The sequence below is a fragment of the Suncus etruscus genome, chromosome 13 (assembly GCF_024139225.1).
Source record: "Suncus etruscus isolate mSunEtr1 chromosome 13, mSunEtr1.pri.cur, whole genome shotgun sequence".
Lineage (NCBI taxonomy): Eukaryota > Metazoa > Chordata > Mammalia > Eulipotyphla > Soricidae > Suncus > Suncus etruscus.
Genome location: NC_064860.1, coordinates 51,466,916 through 51,488,167, shown reverse-complemented (window position 1 = coordinate 51,488,167; position 21,252 = coordinate 51,466,916). Strand labels below are relative to the sequence as shown.

The window sequence follows — 21,252 nt, the reverse complement described above, 5'->3', positions numbered from 1 at the left end:
GCTCTGAAAATTACTCCTTTACATGCCAGGCATACACAAGACTTAAGTTGTCAAACAAACAAACAAACAAGAACTATGGAATTAATCAAAGAAATATTTTTCTTTCTTAGAACAGACACCATACTCATAACACAACAAAACATATTCAGTAATAACTTGTCCATTTCTTTTCCTTTCAGTGGGGAGTTGACATTTCAACTTATGTCCAGAGTCACATACTCTGACATCCCAAAAGACCTCAACTCAAAACACTGCCTATGCCAAAGAATAGAGAAGTAGATAGACCATTAGTCCAATATCAAAACTAGCCAAATATCAACTTCCATCCCTACTCTATGGAGAGTTCTTAGATACATCTGGTTAATTTCATCCCTTGGACCCAAAGAGAGTTTTGTCCAGCTTTGGTCACACTTTCTCAAGTGGGTTAGATACTCTGAAGAATCCTGGCTCAAGAATTCAACTGTCAGAAATCATCTACCATTCTATATAAGGAATGGACAACAAGAAACAGAAAAAGAAAACATCAATGTGATCCAGAAGTCCTAGAAGTAAGGCACCAAAGAAAGCGTTTTGATCTTAACATTAAATTGCCACTAATTTAGAATCTCCATATCCCAAGAGTTTCATCTGTAAAAAGAGAAGACTTAGAAAGGTTTTATGGAGATTACCTGCTACATAATCTCTATTTTTCTACATAGTCAGAAGTTGAATCAGTTCTACAATATCTAGACTGTTATCTATGGTAAACATCAACCTCATATAGCTATTAAGTACTTGAAATGTAAATGGTCTGGAAGAAATCATGCTAAATGGGTAAGATTTCAAATTCATATAGAAAAAAGAACATAATATATTTCCCTTACCGAATTTTAATCATTTATTTTTTCCAGTTTTATTGAGGTATCACTGATATGTAACAAATTTAATTTAAAGTTTATAATGGAGAATTGATACATGTAGATGAGATGAATGCCAATTAAATGTAACTGGTAATCATTTCACAAAATATACATATTCATAAAGTTTGATAATGACCCACATTAAAATATTTGAGTACATTGGGATTAACAAATACATATCAAAACCAATCTCCCCATTTCTTGTGCTCTCATAGATGACCCAGAGAATATTTTACATTATGTCTACAGTACCAATTACTTTTACTAAAGAGTACTAGTTAAAAGAGTCAAGCCTGGGGGCCAGAGTGGTGGTGCAAGAAGTAGGGCATTTGCCTTGCACACGGCTGAACCAGGATGGACCGCGGTTCGATCCCCCGGCGTCCCATATGATCCCCCAAATCAGGAGTGATTTCTGAGCACATTGCCAGAAGTAATCCTGAGCATCACCAGGTGTTCCCGCCCCACCCCCCCAAATAGAGTCAAGCCTGAGGATTAAATGAAGATGAAGAAAATTCTGAAAGAAAATAACTTCTCAGAGGGGTTGGAGAGTCAGTACAGTGGGTAAAAAGCTTGCCTTGCATGCAGCTGTCCCATGTTTGATCAGCAGCACCCCAGAGAGTTCCCCAAGAGATGCCAGGAGTAATTCCTGAGCACTGCAGGTGTGCCCATCTCCCCAAAAAAGTAAAATAATATCTAAGAGATTAACTGAGTGAAACACTGCTCCATTCTATGGAGCATTAATTCATTCACCATTCACCATTAATTGTTTTAATTTGTTATTTCCTATTCTAATTACTCATGGAAAAACCTTTCTTTGATCTGGTTTAGAATGCATAATTTTATTTGTTTATTTTAGGGTACAGTCATCCTCAGCCGTGCTAGGAGGTCTGGAGGCCTTTCCTGTCAATTCTCAATGAACCAATGCCAATTGATCAATGAAAGGGCCTGAGATTTTTTTTTGGGGGGGGGGGCACACCCTGCAGTGCTCAAGGGTTACTCCTGGCTGTCTGCTCAGAAGTAGCTCCTGGCAGGCACAGGTAAAGTGGGGGGTATCATATGGGATGCAGGGATTTGAACCAACCACCTTAGGTCCTGGGTCGGCTGCTTGCAAGGCAAATGCCGCTGTGCTATCTCTCCAGCCCCAGGGCCTGAGAATTTGATGTATCTAGGGCCCTATGGTGCCAGGGATCATCTGAGTTATCTTGGAGGTTCTCTGGCCTCTACAGTCACATATGTGTGGCCAAGGTCCTTTAGAGTTCCACCTGTCAATGCTTAGGGCACCATGTTGCGGGGTTGGCTACATGCAAGGCATATGCCTTGGCCCCTGTATTACCACTCAGCTCCTGGAATCTAACCATTAGCCTCCTCTTTCCAGAGGACCAGGATAGCTCACACCTTTTATCCCTCAAAAGAAACCTGGGATGCATTCTTGATGGCAATACTGCTAGCCACTAGAGCACATACAATCTTTTTCTTGCCAAGTCAAGGAGATAAGAAGACACTGAGATTACTATTAAGACCAACTGAACAATGACATCATTGGATACCCCATTTTAGCAACCTTTAGGTACCTATATTACTAAGAAAATGAACTTCAAACTTGGCAAGGCATATAAAGCTTCTATTCCCCAACCACTTCTCTCCCACTCACAAAGCCAGTGTTGCCTCTTCCCTTGTGTCCAGAAAATTCTACTGTGGAATAATTGACTTCCATTCATCCTTGAAACCTGGGTCCAATGCTGACTACCATCTCCAGAAAGACTGCACATTCTTGCCTGGTAGACTTTGCAAAGCTGTGCCTAATGATTTCTCTATCTCTTTCCCAAGCAGGCTATATGCAAGGGCTAAAAGAATCTAGTCTGTCTAGATTCAGGCCATAGAATCCTTCCAAACATAGACGGACCTACAGGCCTTCCTACACTTCTCATATCACAAAAAGATTCTGACATAGACTGACTGAATATTGAACTCCATTTTTGCATATTGAGGAGGGGAAAAGAGATGTGAAATAAAAATGTCAATTTAACAAATCAGTCACAAATGTCCAGGAAAAACAGTGTATGTGTGTGTGCGTGCATGCATGCATGCGCGCGCGCGTGTGTGTGTGTGTGTGTGTGTGTGTGTGTGTGTGTAGACAGAATAAGCAAACATATCATCTAAATACCTAATTAAATATTGAACCTCACTGTGTGCTAACAAAACAACTTATAGCTTTGAGTTAAAGTTCTGGTTGTTCTAAGACTAAAAGAAAAGAAAAAAGGTAATGAAGTGAAGTGTCAAAGAGTTTTTGACATAAGGTAACCTATGGTAATATATATATGGTAATATATTATATATATGGTATATATAATATATATGGTAATATAAACTTTTCGATTCATTTTTGTCAATTTCCTTTATTTTCTTGTCAAAAATAACTTACAAAAATTATTTTTTGTCTCCTTGCCAGATATTTTTGAAGTCTATAAACAAATTGACAAACACATTAACATTCCCAAGAAACAAAATCCTTCCATATTTCAGGGTCGTGAACTTAGGAAATGACCCTGAAAATTCTCAATGATTCAGATTCTGGCTGAGTCCAACTCACTGAAGTGAAGTGAAATTTTTGTATGGCAAAGAGACAAGGAAAGGAACTGACTGGCAATAATTTACTCACTATCATATAGATAAATTCCCCTGTCACCAAATGTTCATTATCACATCATGGCTCTCTCCAATGGCCAAGTTGAATTTTTAATTACCTAGTTTCCAAGGCTTGTGTTAATTTGCCCATCTCTCTCTCTCCAGCTTTCCCTCTATTCCTTCAGCCACTCAGTCACATGCCCAGTCTCCCTTCTTTCATACATCACTGAACAGGAATGCAGTAGTTCTAAAATTGCAATTTTGTCCACAATGTACTCTGGGCAGTAGCATTCTTCACAAACTACCAGCCATGGTAATCCCTCAAATTACCAGCAATGGGAGGATAGGTTCTCACTCAGTAATCCTTTGGGTTAAGCATCAATCTCCTCTGAAGCCCCTATCACAAAGCAATTATAGTATTTTTATTTTCCCTAGACATCTCCAGAGTCCTTTCAGTCCTTGTCCTGAGTGGGGAGATATACCCAGCAGTGTTCAAGGTTTACTCTTGGCTCTGTACACAGGAATCAATTCCTCATGACCAGTATGGAGTGTCAGGGATAGAATCCAGGTCAGCTACATGCAAAGCAAGTACCTTACCTCCTGTAATCTTTCCAGTCCAAAGATAGGGTTTTTAATTTTAGTTTACTATTATCGGACTTAAATTTTCTGGGTTCTGTGGCATAAAGAGGATTTAACACTTGACACAAAACATTAAAAACATGTCTGAGAAAATACTAGCAAGATACAAGGCTAATCATAATAACCTCAATTAGATTTTCAATGCTTGTCAAGTTAATAGCATATAGTGGCATTGACTTCAAGTCCTTGAACTTGAAAAGTACAATTCATTTAGAGAAAAGAAGTAGCAGAACAAAAATTTTTTTTTCTTAAAGGGCCAACTCAAATCTTGAATCACATTGAGGAGAAAAGTAAACATTAGCTATTATATAATAAAAAAATGGAGGAGGATTGGAATAAGTCAACCTTTTTATTTTGTTGCCTCTTCAATTTAATTTCAATATGTACATTCTATCTCATCACAATTATCCTACTCAAACAAATAATATCTATGCATGTTCAATTGATAGTCTCCTAATCAGTCAGAGGACTGATAAAATAATTATAAGGACAAGGCAGGTTTTGCTAGACCAACTGAATTTCTGAAACAAAGAATTAACAAAGACTAACATCATTAAGTTCCTGACAGCATTTAGGAAGCCTCTTCACAAAAATATTCTACAAAAGATAGTACATATCTTAGTTAAAGACTACTTTTCTCTATGCTTATAGTTAGGTGCTATTACCAATGACCTGAATAAAAAAGAATTGAACAAAACTGACATGAATCAAACACATGGTACTCTATGCACAAAATAAAATGTCTAGTGTATTCACTGAATAAATTTATGCAGGGCCTGGAATTTGAATAAGAGGTAGAGCAAAAGGCCTTGAAAATATGAGGCCCCTGAGTTCAATCTCCAGCACATACACATGCGCACAAACACACACACACACACACACACACACACACACACACACACACACACACACACGCGCGCGCGCACGCACACACACACACACACACACCATTTAGTAAATACCAGATTTAAGGCATTGATTGTGGTGAGTGGTGAAACAAATTACAGTAAAGATCACAATCAATGCTATCTTTTCTTTTCTTTCCTATCACTTGGTTTTTTTATAATCGAAAGCTCCAAAGTAGACCCCTGACACATAATCTTTTCACATTATGGTAAATGTGATTTTCCCCACCAGAAGTCAAACTTTACATTTGGAGAAGGAAGTTCCCTTACAATGTCACATATATGTCAAGACTACACACATCACGTGATGCTCCCTTACTCAACTCACCTCAGTTTACCAAACTCCTATTTTGTCTATCAGCTTCTCACTATACTTTAAGTTCCCTCCAGGACAGGGACCTAAAAAATATTTGCTAAATAGAGAAAGCATTTTCCTTTTTTGGGGTGTGCCAATAAAAAACTTGGTTACAATAGGAATTTTCTACCAAAATGTAATTTCCGTTTTAAATTGCTGATCAGATGAGAAAACATTTATGGGATGAAGGGATATTCAGAATGACTAATATGCATATATTTTAAGGAAGATTATGAAGAACAGATCAGCTAACTTCAACGTTATCTACAGTGATGTCTCACAGGATATATGATTGTGCAAGTCAAAGTGGTTTGGAAAAAACCTAATGAGTAATGAAGTATATCCAGTTAAGTGCATGACTTGCTCTCAAATATCCTTTTTCAGGTGACAAGTTTTAATGTTGGTCTGTGAGCAGTTACTCTTTCTTCTGAATCATGTGGGTTGGGCAGATACATATATGCATATATGCCCATTCCCAAACCCATCCTTGGTTCCTCAACCATCACTAGTACTGCAGGGCCTATGTAGCCATATATAACTTGAAGTAGCCATATAACCTTAAATGTAAGTAAGGAGGTATTTGGAAAACAATAACAATAACAAAAACCAATGTGGTTAAGAGACTTACACTAACTTAAGATATCCTGTGCACTAATTCTGTTACTAACAAAAGAATTGAGCAGAATTAGTAAAATAATCATGTATCTCAAATTCATCTATCATGGAAGCTGGTATCAAAAAAATGGGGGCTTTTGGAGGACTGAATAAGCCTTACACTGATATTATTTTTTGATTATTTTTGATTAAAAAAGCTAAAACGACGGCGTTTGCCTTGCAAGCAGCCGATCCAGGACCAAAAGGTGGTTGGTTCGAATCCCGGTGTCCCATATGGTCCCCCGTGCCTGCCAGGAGCTATTTCTGAGCAGACAGCCAGGAGTAACCCCTGAGCACTGCCGGGTGTGGCCCAAATACCAAAAAAAAAAAAAAAAAAGCTAAAATGATGTTGACTTGTTTGGTTTATTGTAATCAACAGTGGGCAAGGCAAAACTGAACAGAGGAGTTTGCAGTAACTAGGAGGTGAAGGGGCAGCCCTGACACACACAAATACATCTCAAGGGTGGTATTAAGCCTGTGGTTTTTCTTCTTGGAAAATGTCTCAGAGGGGTCAAAATATATTACACTCATTAAACCTTTTTAACATTTAACAAAGCAACAAAAGTAATAACGCATTTCTTCACTTGATACAAACGACTTTTCTTCCTGTTGCAAATCTCTTATTCTCCTAAGTATTCTTTCCAAGTAACCTGAAAAGCCATTTATCAACTCTAGCCCCTATGAGGGAGCCTTTCATTCCCCAGTCAAGACAATATGTGGGTTTCTCTGGAAGCAAACTGAAAGGAGAGGGCAATTGATTGAGCTCTCTAAGGAAGAAAATCCTGCAAAGAGCAATTTTGTGTTCATAAAATAAATCACACACAAACACACATACATACACACACACACACACACACACACACACACCACCACCACCACCACCACCAACACCACCACCACCACCTCTACCACCACCACCACCACCACCACCACCTCTACCACCACCACCACCACCACCACCACCACCACCACCACCACCACCACCACCTCTACCACCACCACCACCACCACCACCACCACCACCACCACCACCAGAATCTGCTGAATCAAATATTACACTAAAAGCATCTCACTTGGGGATCATCTAGAAATTAAGAATATAAAGAAATGAGTCCTGAGAAGAGTCTGAGAATGTTTAGCTACAAAATGGCTTGCTAATGGTGGAGAAAGGAGGGGAAGTGCTGAAAGGTGGGAAAACATTATGATGAAACCTTATTATCTTAAAGAACTGTAGATCACAGTGCCAAAAATGTATTTAAAAAGTTATGATCAGGGACCGGAGCGGTAGCGCAGCTGTAGAGAACTTGCCTTGCATATGCCTGACCCAAGAAGGACTTCAGTTTGATCCCTTGCATCCCATATGGTCCCTTAAGCCAGGAGCGATTTCTGAGCATAGCCAGGAGTAACCCCTGAGCATTACCGGGTGTGGCCAAAAAACAAACAAAGTTATGATCAGATAGCACAACAGTAGGGCGTTTGCCTTGCATGAAACCAACCTGGGACAGACCAGGTTCCATCCGGGCATCTCATATGGTTCCCCAAGCTTGCCAGGAGTGAATTATGGGCACAGAGCCAGGAGTAACCCCTGAGCACTGCAGGGTGTGGATTAAACCTCCTCCCAAATAAGAAAATTAAAAAAATAAAAAGTTCCAGGGCCCGGAGAGATAGCACAGCGGCGTTTGCCTTGCGAGCAGCCGATTCAGGACCAAAGGTGGTTGGTTCGAATCCCGGTGTCCCATATGGTCCCCCGTGCCTGCCAGGAGCTATTTCTGAGCAGACAGCCAGGAGTAACCCCTGAGCACCACCGGGTATGGCCCAAAAACCAAAAACCAAAAAAAAAAAAAAGTTCCTATCATAGAGGCAAGCTGGTGGCTGGGAGGGAAACTGGGGACATAAGCAGAGGGAAGTGGATACTGGTGAAGGGATAGGTGTTGGAATATTGTATGCCTGAAATCCAATCCTGAAGAACTTTGTAACTCACCATGACTAAATAAATTATTGTTCAAAATAGTTAATAATAAACTGGCTTGTCGTTCTTCCTAAATAATTTCAATAATACTTGAAAAAGCTCTTCTTTTCTAAAATGTCCACATTGCTTATTGTCCCTGCTCACATGTGGGACCCTTCATATAGGGCTGGGGGCCAGCTTAGTTGATGCAAAGGTTGACTGCAAAGATAATTACAGGACTAGAAGGATAATACAGTGGGAAGGCCAATTGCCTAGCACATGGCCTACTCAGTTTCAATCCCTGGTGTCCCAGAAGGTCCTCCCAGCCCACTAGGAAAGATCCCTAAATGAAAAGCCAGGAGTAATCCAAACACTGCCCCAAACCAAATCAAACCAAATCAAAAGTAGTTACATCAGCTACATTTTCCCAGCAAACGCTACATGAACTTGGATAATAAGTATGCATTCTTTGCTAAAGGATTCTTTGCTGTGTCAATTGGTGGGGCTGGAAGAGTGCAAACACACCCCAGTGTATTCAGGGTATACTCCTGGCTCTGTGCCCAGGGATCACTCCTTGTGGGGTCAAGACCACCAAGTGGTAGTGACTGAACCCAGGCCAGTTGCTTGCCAGGTAAAAGCCCATGCCCACTATACTCTATCTCTCTGGTCCCATTTGTTCATTATATTTTAGTCATCACACCATACCATACCCATTTTGTACCATCCAAAGAGGCCTAGTCTAACTTTTAATTTGAGATGGAAAAAAAGAATCCTCTTCAAGTTATTTCACTATAGTTTAGCTAACATGGTCACAATAGTGATAATGCTTATAGTTTTGATGTAATGCTTATTGCATTCTCTCCCAATGTCTTTCTTACTTCTCGTTCACCTCTTCATTTCTCCCCTGACATTTTCTCCACTGTTCAGTAATATGAGTTTTGAAACCCAAGACCATTGTTTCCTAGTAACCACTTCCTTGTTTTGTCTCTCTCCACCATAGCTGAGTGAGATCATCCAGTAGACAAACTTATCTTATAATAAACAAAATAGATGCAGCAATGGGATCGCCATAACCCTTTAAAGGTGACAGGAGTGTCTGTCTGTTCCTGCCACTCATTGTATTTTGAAGAAAAAAAAAGTTTCTAACAGAAATAATCTTCACAAGAGGTTGATTTTAGATTTCCTTGTCCTCTGGAGAAGTTCACTTCACTTCTATTTTACAACCAAAACACTTTGGGTGGCATTAGAAATCTTCCACTTCTTAGTATTATGTTGAGCGAAATGAGTCAGAGAGACAGGGATAGACATAGAATTATTACATTCATCTGTAGGATATAAAACAAAGTATGATAACAGTATCCACAGACAATAAGGATGAGGGTCAGGAACACCAGTTCATGCTTAAAAGCTTGCCACAAAGAGCAGAGTAGTGCTGTTAGGGTAGAGAAGGGACCACTATGACAATGATAGTTGGAATTGATCACTAGACACAGACTGGGTGCTGAAAGAAGATAAAGTGATAGGCATGATATCCCTCAGTATCAATACTGCAAACCAGTGCCCACCCCCCCAAAAAAGAGGGAGGGAGAACGAGAAAGGAAGAGAGTGAGAAAAAGCAAGAAAGAGAAAAACAGAGAGGAGAGAGAAGAAAGAGAGAGAAGAGAGAGAGAGGAGAGAGAAAGAGAGAAGGCAGGCAGGGGGAGGATGGGAAACTGGAGATATTGGTGGTGGGAAATGTGCACTAGGAAAGGGTATTGGACTTTATATGCCTGAAACTCAATCCTGAACAACTTTGCAATTGTGAAAAAATGTGTTATGAACTACCTTGTAACCAGTATTTAAATTAAGTAATTAATATTTTAAAAAAGAAAGAAATCTTCCACTTTTGCCTACCCTGGCAAATGACACCAAAATGGAACCCAGTTTGTTCACAGCGCCCTGCACTGAGCTGATAGTCAACTCACAGCTGAGTTAGTCACCGAGCTGGCCAATGTGCTGCCCAAGAGATGTGTGTGGCCAGCTGCCAGCGCAGTGCATTGGAAACAGATCTTTTGCATGTGTCTAAATTGCTTTTACCACATTTCTGTACCGGATGACTGTTTCAATGAGCATGGATTGTTTTTCCAAAAGTCGATGGAAACATAAAATACATTTAACAAGTAAAATTTTACAGTTGATGTTCTAAAATGTTTAGCTGTGGTACCATTTTTTCTTTTTGGTTTGAAACAAGACCACACCCAGCGGTGAGAATGAGGTTGGGGAGAGATTCCCTGCCCTGTACACAATGCTGGGGGAACACACATACTCTTCCCAGCAGTGCTCAGGAGCCAAGTGGTGCCGCAGCTCAAAATAGACATATCCCTAAAGCTTCAATGTCCTTTTTTTGTTTTATGTCCTTTCTTTGTTTTATTTATACTTTCTTGTCTTGGGGCCATACCTGGCAGTGCTCAGGGCATACTTCTGTCTATGCAACCAGGAATCACTCCTGGCAGGGCTGGGCTTTGAGGGATTAAAGGGACATCATATAGGCTGCTGAGGATCCACCCAAGACTGCCTCATGCAAGGAAAGTGCCCTATCTCTCTGGCCCCTAAACCTGATACTGTTTTAAATTTATTCTCAATGAGAACAATCTTCCTAGTTCCTACAATCATCTCATCACCTCTCCCCGCCCCAGCAGTGCTCAAAGGGCTACTCCTGTCTGGTTACTCAGAAATCACTCCTGAGGGTGCGTGAGGGAATACCAGGCAATGTTGGGGATAAAATGGGCCTGACACATGTACACTAGCCTTTTGGGCTATCCCTTTGGTCTCCCCAGCAAAGTAGATTAGCCCAAAAGTGAAACATCATGAATGTTTCCAACTTTCAGTTATGTGTGAGACTTATCTATTTTCCACCTGTACAAGTAGTGCTAACTTACAAGCAATGCTTCACGTGTGACATCACGGACACACACATCACTGTGCCAAGCATTTTGCATTTATATCATCGTGAACTTCAACAATCAGTGACATCCACCTCCCCATTTTGTAAAGTGAACTGAGTCTCAGAGGAACTACAGTTAATCACATAGAGGGACAGAACTAAAATTTAAACCCAAATTATTCTGGGCTAGGTTCTTGAACCGAACCCAGTGCTCTGTTCCTTCCCTGAGCAAGTGACAAATCCCCTGACCCTTGGCCAGCTTATCACAAGTAATGAAATAAAAATAAATAATAAGTGGGAATAAGCCTACTATTTCCCAGAAAGGGCTTAAAAATATCTCACCTCTCCCTTTCTGATCTTCTTTCACAAGATAGTATACTTCAAATTAAATCTGTGCTGCCTATTTCTCCAAAATAGTCACACCAATAAAATCTTAAAAAAAAAAAACCTTTTAATTCCCTACCACAATTAATTCTTCATACATGTGAATTGGAGTCCTTAATCACCATGAGCCAATCTATGAAACATCATTTTCTCAAAGAATGATCAGTGATGAACAATAAGAAACAATAAGAAAAATAATAATAATAAAAACAATAAGAATATAAATGCTTCAAAAATAGTGGCTTAAAAAGAGAAACTATTATGTGCTACGCCATGTTTCTTATTTCAAGACCACGGCGTGTTTTTTGTTTGTTTGTGTTTGTTTTTAATTTGTTTTGGTTTGTTTTTTATCTGTTTTTTTGTGGTGCTTATCGTTATAGCTGGAGTCCTCACTGGATATTTGACACTTCTTTTGGTACTGGTGGAGTGTTTCAACTTCTTTTTCTCCTTCATTTCCCAAATCGATGATGAGAACCTCTAGAAGGATTCTGCCCATTTTCAGGGTATTAAACTCTTACCCCGGTTTATTTATTTTCTCTTTTTCAGGCAAAACCACGCAACTTGAACTAGCTACCCCTGCCCCTACTTAGAGGGGGAAATAAGGGAGGCATCAAGACCAAACTGATGCAAGACTACTAAGTAGTTGGTTAGAGACAGAGGGGACCACATATTCTAGCCGCCCTGGGGGTGAGGGAAGAGGAAATGGGAGGTAAGACAGAAACGGGGGTGTAGGGAGGACAATTTGGGGATGGGAATCCCCCCTGATTTTATGTAAATATGTACCTAAAATATTATTGTCAACAATATGTAAGCCACTATGATCAAAATAAAAATTATATTAAAAAAAAAAAAGAGAAACTATTTATTCCCAGAATGGTCATTCTAATTTTATTTTTGATGAATATCTATTTCTACAAGATTATCTCAGAGTAAAACATCTCTCTTCATCAGGATTTACCTGAAGAGAAAAATTCACCTACTTTTTCCCCCCAAAGGAAAACAATACTGTCCTGTTACTAATAGAATTATTATTATTACTATTATTATCAATCCTGATTTCTTTACGCAAATCATTACACATTATTTGTCCCCATTTTCAAATTCAGTTTGAGTTGTTAGGTACTGTTTGTTTTCTTTTTCAAAACCCAGAATTATTAAACATTTTGGTAGCTGAGTTTGTGCTTTACTCGGGAAAATTCTCATTCCTTTTCCTTCGTTTCTTCTCTACCATTCCACCTTCCTCCAGCCCGAGCCACCACTCTGAGTAATGGCTAAGACAAAGAGTGACATTTCCCAGGGACTGCAGGAGATGGCATGTAGAGGCCCCCATTCTACTCCCTACATCTGCCACTGTGACCTCAGGATGGAAAAGGAATGGTTTCCCAGTGTAGAAGCCTACTACAGAAGATAACTCAGCCATACTCTCTTCCCAACCTGTCATTGCTGCCCAGGACCCACTGAAGACACCTCATCAGAAATCTCATCAGAACTTTCCAGGACCCACTGAAGATACCCAATCAGAACTCTCCAGGACCCACTGAAGATTCCATACCCAATCAGAGCTCTCCAGGACCCACTGAAGATACCCAATCAGAACTCTCCAGGACTCATTGAAGATACCCAACCAGATATCTCCAGGACCCACTGAAGATACCCCATCAGAAATCTCCAGGACTCACTGAAGATAACCCATCAGAGATCTCCAGGACCCATTGAAGATACCCCATCAGAAATCTCTGGGACTCATAGAAGAAATCCAGTCAGAAATCTCCAGGGCCCACTGAAAATACCCCATTAGAGATCTCCAGGACTCATTGAAGAAATCCAATTAGAGTTCATCAGGAACCACTGAACACATCTTATCAGATCTTTCTTACAGAAACTCCCAACTTCCACACTCCAGCATGTACCTTTCCTTCCTATCTCAGTGCCCATGAGGAATCATGAGCATATATTTTTAATTATTTGCTTAGTATCTGTCCTCCCTCCCTTCAAGAAGCTTCCTGAAGAAAGCTGTTGTGTCTGCTGTCATATCTTCTGTGCAATGGGCTGGGGGTTCAATCCCAAAGGAAATCAATGTGTCCCTTGAAGAAGATGTCAAAAGGTTAATTAAATCAAAGCCCACACCACCTCATTCTTATTACTGAAGTACCTTGCCAGCCCATGAAAACCAGGTGCAGGGAGAAGAGAGATGATGAAGACAAACATCTGACCCCTTCAAACCTCCGGTGCCAAGCAGGTGTGTGAACAGTAGGGTGAAGCGTGGTGTGTGGTGCAGACAGAAGAGTTGATGTTGATGGTGGGATAGAAATTAAGACTGTAAATAAAGCCTTCAGTTTTGACCTGAAATCAAACCTGGCTGGAAAAGAACTAGCAGGAAATTCTCCATGATTACCTCATTCCATTGTTCCTTTACTCCTTAAACAGAGAGATGTTTACATTACAAACCTTTACTAGCTATACCACTTAATCTGTACTTTTCCTGTTCATATTTAAGACTTTGGCTTTTCATTTATAATCATCATAAAAAATTATATCTCATTGGCTTTTCAAACTTCCTGGGGGAAGGAAGTAGGGGTGAAACAAGAGATAAACTCAACCGTTCATCCTGGAAACTACATTTAAAATATATTTATAAGATTTCTTGGGGCCGGAGAGATAGCATGGAGGTAAGGCGTTTGCCTTTCATGCAGGAGGTCATCGGTTCGAATCCCGGCGCCCCATATGGTCCCCTGTGCCTGCCAGGAGCAATTTCTGAGCCTGGAGCCAGGAATAACCCCTGAGCACTGCCAGGTGTGACCCAAAAACCAAAAAAAAAAAAAGATTTCTTGTTGCATTTGTAATAGAAACAAGGAGATAAAGACTTAAGGACACTATTGGAGAAAGCAGCTTTGTAAGTTCTCAAGGTAATGCATGTCCCCATCCTGTTCAAATCTGCACAAACCAAGAGTTGGTTTCTACTGGCTAGTAGTCAAAGTTGTCTTTGATCAGTGGTCATATGAAAGACACACAACTGCTATATTTGTTTTCAGATACTGACAATCTTTACCTTCATACAAGACTCCAGTCAGAAGACTCTAGTAGGCCATAAACAATATAAATATGAAGCCTCTAGTAACAGAGAATGTCTTCCAAATACAGATCAGTGCAAGAATATAGCGGGTAGGGCATTTGCTTCACAAGCATCCAACCTGCATTCAATCCTTGCCATCCCATATGATCTTTTGAGCACCACCAGGAGTGATCCCCTGAGCACATAATCAGGAGTAAACCCAAGCACTGCTGGGTGTGGTCCCAAACACCAAAATGATAGTACCACTACTAATAATAATAAATATTATTTAAGAAAAATGTAATATTATTATAAAGTATTTATCAGGATAACTCTCATATTCCTTCAAATCAACATTTAATGAAACATGTGACTTCCTTTTTATGTTTCTGCTTCCCCCCCCTTTTCTTTTCAAAGAACCAGCAGTTCTCCCTTTAACTTTGTGATCTATTCAGATGCTTGTTTCTGTATATGTCCCCTATCAACACCACGGCTCATTATTCTTCTTGGAATCCTCCTCTGCAGTACTAATAGCCTCACAAGTTAGTGCCTGTCAGGAGCCTCTGCTGGTTAGGATGACAAGAGAGAAGCTTTTGTGTCCTGCCCATTATCATGGCTTCCCATAGATTAGCAAGACACAGTAACTCCTTAGAGATCACAGTCACATCTGAGCTGCACTATTCTATCTGCAGGTGTCTAGCAGCCGAGTAATATTAGTCACGAAGCAGCTTTCTACGGTCTGTGGATTAGCTTCGTCAAAGCAGAATATTGTGATTAAATTCCCCAATGTAAGAAAATAAAACTTCAAACAGGTTTAAATAAACACATATCATATACTCTCAATACATGGAGCCAATTTCTCAGTCTAATATAACTTACCCCCAAAACCTAACTGTCCAATTATCACTGTTCATAATTTGTTTTAGAGCCATCAAGAAGGGGGTCTGTTTCTGAAGTCACAGCTCACAATTACATCCTTCCAGAGAGCAGAGATACAGTTGAAGTCCCCCTTATGCGATAGAGAATGGTCTATTCTTCCATCAATGCCAACAAAAATGATCTAATCTGACTCTAACCTCCATCCTTGAAAGAAGCTGACAAGAACCAGTCAAAATACCCAGAAGAATGGCAGAAAGTAAAAAAAAAAAAAAAAAATCATACTGGCCAAAAAAAAAATAAATAAAAAATAACACCCTGAGTCCTATTTGCTATGCTAGCACATGAGCTCTTTCTATACAGAGCAAACATAGCTCCAAAAGTTAAACATTTGCCTTTTGAACAAAACCCTCAGATATAAAGGTTATGGAATTCTTTTAATAACTTGTTTTTTAATGTATAGTAAGGCACTTAAGAAATTTGAAACAAATGCAGGCACAAATGTAAGTTATCAGAAATCAGAGTTCCCTAAATGAAACGTATGTTTTAAATATGGAAAACCAAATGCATAACTTCTTGGGGCAACCGGTTTTAAACTAACCCTAAGGTGAATCCAAAGCTACTGTAGGTAAAAAAAAAAAAAAAAAAAAAAATGAAAGACGGTAAAAAATAAAAAAGTTCGATGGCCTTAATGAAATTAAGAATCTTAAAAACTGGAATAATGTGAAATGTCTGAGGTCCTCAGAAGGAATTCCGGAAAACATTTATCTGAAAAAAAATATATTTTTGGAAAATTACTATGAGGTTGGGGAAAAGAGGGATGTAAAAACTGGGGAGGGGAGATTGCAAATGGAAAGATTCCTAATAGAAACCTCGACAGACAGATCCTCGGGGCTCTCCACGGCCACGCCAAGAACTTCCAAGCCTCTTTGGATTAAAAAAAGAAAAATAAGTCATTTGCACAGCCCTTGGCGAGTTGGATGAATGGGAGAAGACTTGTTCTACACCTAGTGGTGGGTGGAATTCGCCAGGCTGCAGCCAGCCTCCACACAGCTTTTCTTTGCTGCACTGCAGAGGCGCCATCTTCTCCGTCTTAGTCTTCACTCAATTCAATCCTTTAATGTGCACCCTAAAAAAATAAAATAAACACCCCCACAAGGACGTTCCCAGTTTGCGTGGACTAACCCCGAATGCCCAGCATTGCCAGGGCGGAGGCCCGGCTCCTTATCAACGCTTCCCTTTGATGCCCTGGAGAGGCGAGCTCTATGCACCCCACCGCCCGCCCGCCTTTGCCCTTTCCCAGACTGCACACCCCACTTTCCGCGGACGGTTCCCCCCCATCCCCAGGACTCTGCAGCGCAGGATGGCATCAGCGAGCCTGGAAAGTGGGGTGGCGTTTGGAGAAAGCCCCTCGACAGAGCTGCCCACCACAGTCGCACCCCAGCCAGCACCCTCTCCGGGACGGAGCGCGCAGCGCCAGGAGAGAGGGAGCCGGGCTGGGCGCACAGAGCCAGGCGGTTGTACCCGCTGCGCCCTGGGGCTTGACCAGGGCGGGGTGTCGTGGGCTTTTGTTCCCGGGGACCTGCTCCCTCTCTCCCCGGAAAGCTGGAGGTGCACTAAGGGGACGTCCGGACTTAGGGGGGGGGCAGGGAGAAGGTGCTAGGCGCTGGCTAGGTGGGTCCCCGACCTCTCTCCCGTCTCTCGCAACTTAACACAAAAGGGAGCCGCAGGCTGGCACAAAGTTTGCCCGCAGACGGCGGCGCGCAACCCCGGACCCGGGTCCCCACTCCCGGGGCGGAGAAGGACAGAGAGGCGGAGGACGGGCAGGCAAAGGGGTGCTGGGGATGCAAAGGGAAAGGGCGCAAGGCAGGGTGGGGGTGCATGGAGAGACCACCCGGCTTTCCAAAGCGAACCTTTCTGCACCTCTCCAGGGCTCCCCGGGAGAAAGGCAAAGGCATGGAAAGGCAGCGAGGAGGACCGGGGACAGGATCCGGGGTGGCTGCGTTTTGGGTTGATCCCACGTGCTCCCTCTTCCCCTTTCCTTCCCAATGGGGAAGTCTCGCCTCCCCGAACCCCCAGTTCCAGAGTCTGAGCTCATGATCGAATGCCTGCGCCCCTTTTTCTCCGCGATCGTGGGGACCCCAGAGCCAGAACCTCGCGGCGGGGTCTTGGGGCAGGGTTGGGCCGGAGGCTGGAGATGCGCAGGGCGCCTGCCTGCGAGGTTGGGTGAAGGTTCCCCTAGCCTAGAGTCCCCCCCCCCCCACATCCCCTTTGGGTTAAAAGGTTTGTTTGTTTTTTTTTAGGGCGATGAGTTCACCCACCTCCAGCGCTCGAGCCGTCCAGGCGGCCAGCACGACCAGTGCCAAGGCGGGCAGCATCGCGACCGACCGTGCGCGGGGGCACCTGGTGCGCTGCTGTGCCAGTGGGATCTGCCGCGCCCTGGCTCGCTCTCTCGCTCTCTGTCGCCCGCGCCTCGGCTGCGCTTCTCCGGGGACACCGCGCACTGGCTCGGCTAGCTGCTAGCTCGTCCGGCCGCCGAGGAAACTGACGGAGTCCGAGCGCGCAGCGGCGGGGTTCGGAGCCCCGGCGGAGTCAGCTGATCCGCCCGCCCCCCGCTCGCCGCCCGACAGGGACCCCTAGCGGAGCCGGCGGCGAAATGCGCCCCGTTGCGCCTCTCTGCGCCCCGGAGCTCACAGGTGCAGCGAGCGCCTCCAGGCTCCGTCCTGGTACCCAGCGAGCTCCCCCGGCTGTCGACCCACCTGGATATTCATCACCATCCCATCCGATCCATCCCACTCCGGCGCAAGGGAAAGGAGAGGGAGAGGCCGTGCGGGCAGGTGGGGAGGTGGCTGCGGGCACCGGCAGAGGTGAGTTCGAGGACGTTTGGGGGGCTTTGGCAAAGTGGGGTGCACTCTGCTTAGCAGCGTGAGCTGGACTCACTCATCCGACGCCGGAGGCCTCTTGGGGATGAGGTTGGAATTCAGGGCTGCTGCTTGCTGGGGTGCGTTTTTTTAATATCTCTCTCTCTCTCTCTCTCTCTCTCTCTCTCTATATATATATATATACATATATATACATATATATAATCTCCTCTCATGATAAGGGATTGAAATCAGGGCTGCTGCTGGGGTGCGTCTTTTTTAATTCAGTCTCTCCGCCTCACTCATGATAAGGGGTTCTAAGATTATAGAATTGCTCAGTGGGTTAAGAGCGCCCTAGCATCCCCTTTTTCCTCCCCTCAACTGCAGTCAGAGCCACCTGGAATTTCTATCTTTAGAACCACCCCAAGCCAAGGAAGAAGGCACGACCTGCTGGTGAGAAGTAGACGACCCACTTAACTTCTCCTTGAACGAAGGGTGGGTTTGAAGGGTTGGCATTTCGTTTTGTTTATTGATTTTTTCCCCTTATTGGATGTGTCTTTGATTTGTATTTAAAAAAAAACATGGCAGGGATTATTCTTTTGCAAATCAGTCGAGAATGTAACATCTCTTGGAGGAGGGTTACTGGGAAGAATCTGGAGCGCAGATTCCTTTTCCACCCCTATACTAGAACGTCTGGCCTCCTTGAGCCTTGCTGTTCACTGTATCTGCCCTAGGTTTGAGCAATCATTCTACTGCCAAACCACTTTTTTTCTAGATGCAGCATCAGCCATTCGGTGCCCAGTTGGTTAAGAAAGATCTAGGGCTATCCAGATAGCTTCCCTGCTCTAGAGTCTAAAAAAGCATCAGTGACCAAAACACGGCCACACGGAATTTTGTGGAAGTGGAGAGCAAGGGATAGACACTCAGTCTTTTAGGGGTGCCCTGAAGCTTGCCCTTCCCATTCCTGCTCATTGCACTGTGGGGCCATGACTCAGGAAGGTGCAAATTCCATCGTGAGAAGCCTGCATGTTCGGAGCGTGGATCCAGCTGCTCCCCTAAAGTTTGTACCCTGCCTTTCTATCTTCTAGACTTCCAATCCTCAACCCTAGACTATCCCCGCACCCCTCCTTCTATCCTTTAAATGTCCTTAGACATCTCCTGTGGTGCAATATATGTTTACATGTTTTTTCCCCATTTCATTTCTCTCATCGAAGTCCTTCCTGTTATTATCCCAGCGAAGAGGTCAAGAAACAGAAGCTAAAGAACTGCTCTCAGAGCTCTCAGCAAGTGACATGAAGTTTGGACATCAGGGACAGCCTAAGTGACAACAAAATCCAGTGGATTTCAAATACATCACTCACTGCCACAATTTTCAGAAGTCCTCCCCAGGTTGGTCTGAGCCATTCGAAATAACTGCACACAAAGTAATGACGGTGGGGGTGGTGTGGGAGTGCAGGTTGAAGTTATATAGTTTCTAGGGTCCCCTGCAAAATAAATTGTCTTGAAATTCAGCAGAATTGTGTTTGTGTTTATTGGGGGTCGCATCTGGCGTTGTTTGGGGAGTGGGGAACTCTGCAGTGCCTGGTTTTCAGAATGCAAATCATGCATTTCATCCCTTTCAGCTATATCTCCAGTCCCCAAAATAAGAATTTCAGATTGGCAGCTGCAGACTTAAACCAATCCAGGCCACCTTTGAGCCCAGACGCTGTGTGACTGGCTATACAAATTCACATACCTGTGATGCTGTCAGCAAGGAAGCAGGAAGTTAAGGCCTTTTATTGAACATGAAGTTCAAAAATAAAGAGGCGAGGATGTAATTTATAGAAATAAAAAGTCCTTTGATTTGAAAAGGCACTTTCCCTTTTCACTGATGAAATTCACCAGTCACATGATCCCCAGGCAGGACACTCCCTGGGGAAGATGATTAGCTGCTGACTGTCAGAGTGATGGACATTCCTTACTGGAGTGTTCTCCAGCTCCATCACTACTCAGAAATCATGCCACTACCTCTCAGCTACTGTTTCCATTTAATGACATTTGCTGCCTAAGAAGGGAAGCTCAAGGCAGTGGGGGATAGGAAGAAGCCTGGGCTTCCAGATCCTGGTTTCAAGATGATCTATCCAACTTCCCTACTTAGGCCTCTATAATGCTAGGGAAGGGTTTGACTGCCTGCCACTGGAATGGCCACAAGGACTTTACTAGGTTAGGGTTAAATGACTCAGCTTGGGCAACAATCCTTAGCTTTCAGACTGTGCATTCTCCCTTAGGCCTGTTCTGTTTCTAGAAAGCTCCTAGGCATGGGAAAACCCACATCCCTTTCTTTCTATCTCCCACTAGATGTCCTGGTTGCAGCAGCACCACCAAGCAGAACAAATATTTCGCACATGTGAATTTTTCACATAATTGTTGGATCCTCTCTTTACAAGTGAGCATAGCAGTTGTGCAGATGGCATGGGCTTCCGGTGTCTTCCATATAGTGACCTTTTCCCTCTCAATGTTCTAGCCTGTCTGTGTCTTTGTATAATACTCCAAAAGAGCTTTGACCACCATAGTATGGGTTGCTAGTCAGTTGCCTACCTCCGTAGGCTAATGGGATATTTGATTGTATAGACTCAGATGGGCCACACTTGCGACCCCATCATCCCTCTCTATTCTAGGCATAAAGCTGCTGAAACACATCTCTGCCCTCATCTGTATAGGGGGTCTCTATGCTCAAGGCAACCTTAATCTAAAACAGAAGAAGAGCCTCATGCTCATGCTTATCTTCAAGTGTGTGAGAGAAAGAAATAAATTTTCACACAATTGTGGGAATTAAACAATCACGGTGTTGATGCGGATGGTTCTTTGGGTTGGACAGCTCCAGAATTACTCAAGGGTTATTCCCAATTCTGTTCTCAGGAATAGATCTCTGTGCTGGGCATCTAAACCCCACACATGAAGCAAATACTTTATCTCCTCTTCTCCACTGTCTCTCTGCCCACAGGCTCTTTCTTCTGAGATCCTTCTTCTTGCCTTGCAGAGCTGTCCTTCCCCTGTGTTTTCACACAGTCTCTTTTCAGTGTCATCTGTACCCTAATTTCCTCTTCTAATGCCATTAGTCCTGCTAAATGAGGGTCCACCTTAATTAGTGT

At 42.9% G+C, this 21,252-nt stretch overlaps 1 protein-coding gene and 1 long non-coding RNA gene across 5 annotated transcripts in view; one reads left to right on the top strand and one right to left on the bottom strand.

Annotated features, from left to right (window-relative positions):
• The window catches only part of APP (amyloid beta precursor protein), a 310,266-nt gene extending 292,452 nt beyond the window's left edge, over positions 1-17,814 (bottom strand). For 3 of the 4 annotated variants that reach the window (XM_049785762.1, XM_049785763.1, XM_049785765.1), the window contains exon 1: positions 17,582-17,814. In XM_049785762.1, the coding sequence (XP_049641719.1) occupies positions 17,582-17,638 (57 nt within the window). In that variant the 5' untranslated portion in view covers positions 17,639-17,814. The remainder of the gene's footprint in view (positions 1-17,581) is intronic. The other variant, XM_049785764.1, reaches the window with a different exon arrangement.
• Positions 17,815-18,064: 250 nt separating this feature from the next.
• Positions 18,065-19,632, top strand: LOC126026150 (uncharacterized). The gene is made up of 2 exons (XR_007501577.1): positions 18,065-18,127; positions 19,336-19,632. It is a non-coding gene; the product is annotated as an uncharacterized LOC126026150 (long non-coding RNA).
• Positions 19,633-21,252: the final 1,620 nt, after the last annotated feature.